This window comes from Rhincodon typus, chromosome 8 (genome assembly GCF_021869965.1).
Source record: "Rhincodon typus isolate 14 chromosome 8, sRhiTyp1.1, whole genome shotgun sequence".
Taxonomy (NCBI): Eukaryota; Metazoa; Chordata; class Chondrichthyes; order Orectolobiformes; family Rhincodontidae; genus Rhincodon; species Rhincodon typus.
This window is the reverse complement of record NC_063339.1, coordinates 545383-549378: the sequence shown is the minus strand read 5'-3', so window position 1 is coordinate 549378 and position 3996 is coordinate 545383. Positions and strand designations below refer to the sequence as shown.

At 42.8% G+C, this 3996-nt stretch overlaps 1 protein-coding gene across 1 annotated transcript in view; it reads right to left on the bottom strand.

Moving 5' to 3' along the window:
• Positions 1–182: 182 nt before the first annotated feature.
• Positions 183–3996, bottom strand: part of zdhhc22 (zinc finger DHHC-type palmitoyltransferase 22) — a 4566-nt gene continuing 752 nt past the window's right edge. Inside the window, exon 2 of the mRNA XM_048600345.1 lies at positions 183–960. Within this exon, the coding sequence (XP_048456302.1) occupies positions 183–960 (778 nt within the window). The remainder of the gene's footprint in view (positions 961–3996) is intronic.

Sequence of the window (3996 nt, the reverse complement as noted above, 5' to 3'; positions counted from 1 at the left end):
GAGGGTGTAAGGGCAGTGAGTTTGGGAAGCATGGGGAATGCTGAGGGGGTAAGGGCAGTGAGTTTGGGAGGCATAAGGAATGCTGAGGGGGTAAGGGCAGTGAGTTTGGGAAACATGGGGAATGCTGAGGGGGTCAGGGCAATGAGTTTGGGAAGCATGGGGAATGGTAAGAGAATTCAATTCTACTTGTCCTTTGGGTCCACAGGAACTGTTGGAATTGGGAAGAAAAGTCCCAGCAACCAACGTTTCCCAAAGACATCCTGAAGATTAACACCCCATGGAGTGCAGCGTACTGCAGGCATCCCTTTCTTCAGATGGTACCAGGTACGACCTCGAGCCACCAGGAGGATCTGTTGGCAGCAGAACCCAGCACAGGTGAGTCCAATCCCCAACCAGATGTACAACATCAACACGAGGAACAGCTGAAATGACGGGATCATACTGAAGAAGAAGTGGAAGAAGGAGAGGGGCAGGAGAGTGAGGAAGGTGAGGGGATTCTCGAAGGAGAGATGATATTCCACACTCAGGTATGCTACACCTACCACCAAGGAATAGAGACAGACGATTGAAGTGTACCAGCCAAACATCAGGAAGTAACGCATGTTCCTGTTCCCAATGCAGTTGGCAGTGAAGAAGCAATGATGGTCCCTCCGCAGGATGACTTTGCTGCACAACTTACAGAAGTGGCTACCCGGCTGCAGGAGTTCACTCCCATCGAGGCTGCTGGTGGACTGAAGGCTCTCTGATGGATACCACAGGATCAAGAAGTAGTTTCCCAAAACATTTGCTGAGATATAGAGAAAGAAAATGAAGTGGCATCCATAGTAAGACCATGGGCGCCTGAAGTCATCAGCAAAGATTGTGGGAATGAAGACAAAACTCTGAAGGATCATTGTGGTGATGGAAACTCCAAGAAAGTATGAGGGAGCTATCATGTTCAAGATTCTCAGCTTCAGCATCCTAGAACATTCCTTCCTGCAAAAGGAAACAATTATAACAATTATTCCCACCTAGTGAGGGGCCACAGCAGTGGGTTAAAAATTAGATCAACGCAGTTCGTAGACTGATACTGGAAGTCTTTAATGTCAGGAAAGGATGAGACAGGCTCAGTCAGTGCAGACTTTCCAGTTCTTGAGGCTTTAGATAAAGGACCTATAGAAGTCTATAGAACTGTTCTGAAGAAGGGTCACTGTTCCCAAAACGTTAAATCTGCATTCTCTCCACAGATGCTGACAGACCTGCTGAGATTTTCCAGCAATTCCTGATTGTATCCCCGCTTTTATATTCCATTCCCCTTGCAACAAACAACAAGATTCCATTTCCCTTCCAAATCACTCGCTGTAACCGCAAACTAACTTTTTGTAATTCATGTACTCGGACACCTTGATCACGTTGTACCTCAGAGCTCTGCAAACTCTCTCCATTTTGTCTCATCCCACCTGGGAAAGTGTGTTGGTATCCAAGCCCCACTACTCCACAGGTCATCACAAAAGTTAAAGGTTTAATAAAATTACTCAAAGTTCCCAATTTTCCTGCATGATTTAACTCAGGCTAACAGATTTCTTCACTTAACAACAACACTATTTATTGCAAATAAATCAGTTCTAACCACAGGCAAATAAACTGTGAATTATTGATATATAGCTCATTAAACTCCACCCTTTCTTAATCCCCCATACACATGTAGATGGACAGACAAACAAAAAAAACAAATATTTTGAGCAGAGAAGGGAATATTGGGGGAACACAGCTCATTAGCACCAGACCACAGGATTCAGTGACATGCCCTTTTGCTTCTTTTGAGTCCTTCTGTTTTCTGATCATCTTCCATCCAAGTCCCCTCATTTCCTAACTCAAGATACAGGCTGTTGGTCTCTCAGTCACTGCCAGAGACAGTAGCTTATTAGAAAATGGTGAGTGATAATAGGGAGAAGTTACAAATTTTTGTTACTTTTCTGCAAGGAAGGAGCATTGCTGTCTTTTTAGTCTGGAGGCCTACACCTCCATATATTGTTCGATTACATGTAGTCCATCTGCCCAGGAGCCAATCAGAGATTTGTTGTCATGCTAAGTACTCCTGACCCACACAACCAGCCCTGATTGGAAAACTAATCGACAGGCTGCCCTAAATACACACTGATGAGTCCAGAAATCCTCCCATGCAAAGCAACAGTGTCAAAACAACTCACAATGAGTTTTAAAATTACAACAAATCCTTCTAAAGTCCTTGGTTTAAAGCAGAGTTCTTTTTGCATTTTGGTTCACCATTCAAAAATACAGAAAAATGAAAAGATGATGTCCTTCCAATTTAAATAGTATGTTGCTTTGTTTTTCTTCCTACCAAAGTGGACAAGTTCATACTTTGGTGCATTATATACATTTGACAAAATTTGCCCACTCATTTAAACTATCTGTAGCTATAAATGTCCTTACTTCCTCTTCATAACTAACTTTCCTCCCTTTTTGGGTGGCATCTCCAAAATTAGCAAACATACAGTCAATCTTTTAATCTAAGTAATTGATATAGTTTATAAATAATTGAGGACTCAGCATTGATTCCTGTGGTAGTCCGTTCATTTTATTTCATCTTGCTAATTCACAAAGGAATCATTTATTTCTACCCTCTGCTTCCTGTTAGACAACTAATCTGCTAAAAACATAGAAAATAGGAGCAGGAGCAGGCCATTTGGCCCTTGAAGCCTTCTCCATAATTGACTACGATTGTAGTGATTGTAGCAAGGTGAGCCAGGTGGAAATCGTAGAATATGAGTTCTGTGATTGGGGCTGTTAATCTGGTCCAATCTGGGAGACCCTGGCTGACAGATAAGTACAGGAGTGTGGGACATCCTGTTCATTCTCACAGCTTTTCTGAGTGAGTTGGATCAATGTGAAGAACTCTCCACATGTATATAAAGGGTGACTTGGTGACAGGATACCAGACTCTGTGGAATTATTTCAGTGGCAATGAGAGAAAAGCATGCTCCTGAAGAAATTCGCTCACAACAGTTGTCTTTGAGTTGAAATTAGCATTTCTGGCATCATGTCATTATTTGGGAAGCTTGACTCATTCAATCCTGCCGAAGACTGGGCCCAGTATGTGGAAAGAATGTGTTACTGTTTTGGGGCAAATGACGTTCAGGCAGATGAAAATCAATGAGTCATTCTCCTGGCAGTTTGTGGACCTGCAGCTTTTTCGCTTATTAGAAGCCTAACTTTCGCTGAGGCACCAGATACTAAAACCTTTCAAGAGGTGATGGATTTAGTTAAGGAATATTATGACCCCAAGCCTCCTCTTATTCTGAGATACTGTCAGTTTAACTTAGCAATTCGAGAACCGGGGAATCTGTATCGGGATTTTTGACTGGGTTAAGGTGACTGGCAGAAGCATGCGACTTTAACTTAACCCTTAATGAGATGCTGAGAGACTGTTTGGTAAGTGGGATTAATGACGTAACCATGCAAAAGCACCTACAGCTGAAGCCCAACTGGACTTCAGACAGGCACTACAACTAGCTTTATCATTGGAAAATGTGCCAAGTGAAGCATATGAGTTGCAGGGTATTCTGAAGTGGACACCCTTGTCAGTCTGACTGAGCTTGGGGAATATCACGTGAGTGAAGCCAAAGGCTTGGCCAAAAGGTTAAAATTTTCTTCAGGGTCTGGGACAACAAGCCATTGTAGTTGCTGCTGGTATGCAGACTCAAGAAAGCAAAATAGTCCCACTGAACCTAAATTGAGTAAGAGAACTTGTATCGAGAAGACTGCATGCCCTGGAAAGTCCACTTATATCCCATTTTGGACAGTTAAATTGCTTAAGCAACATCCAAATCACAGCTGATCTAAATAAAAATCCAGTTAAATGGTCAGACGTAATAAGAACTGCAGATGCTGGAGAATCTGAGATAACAAGGTGTAGAGCTGGATGAACACAGCAGGCCAAGTAGCATCAGAGGAGCAGGAAAGCTGATGTTTCGGGCCTAGACCCTTCTTCAGAAA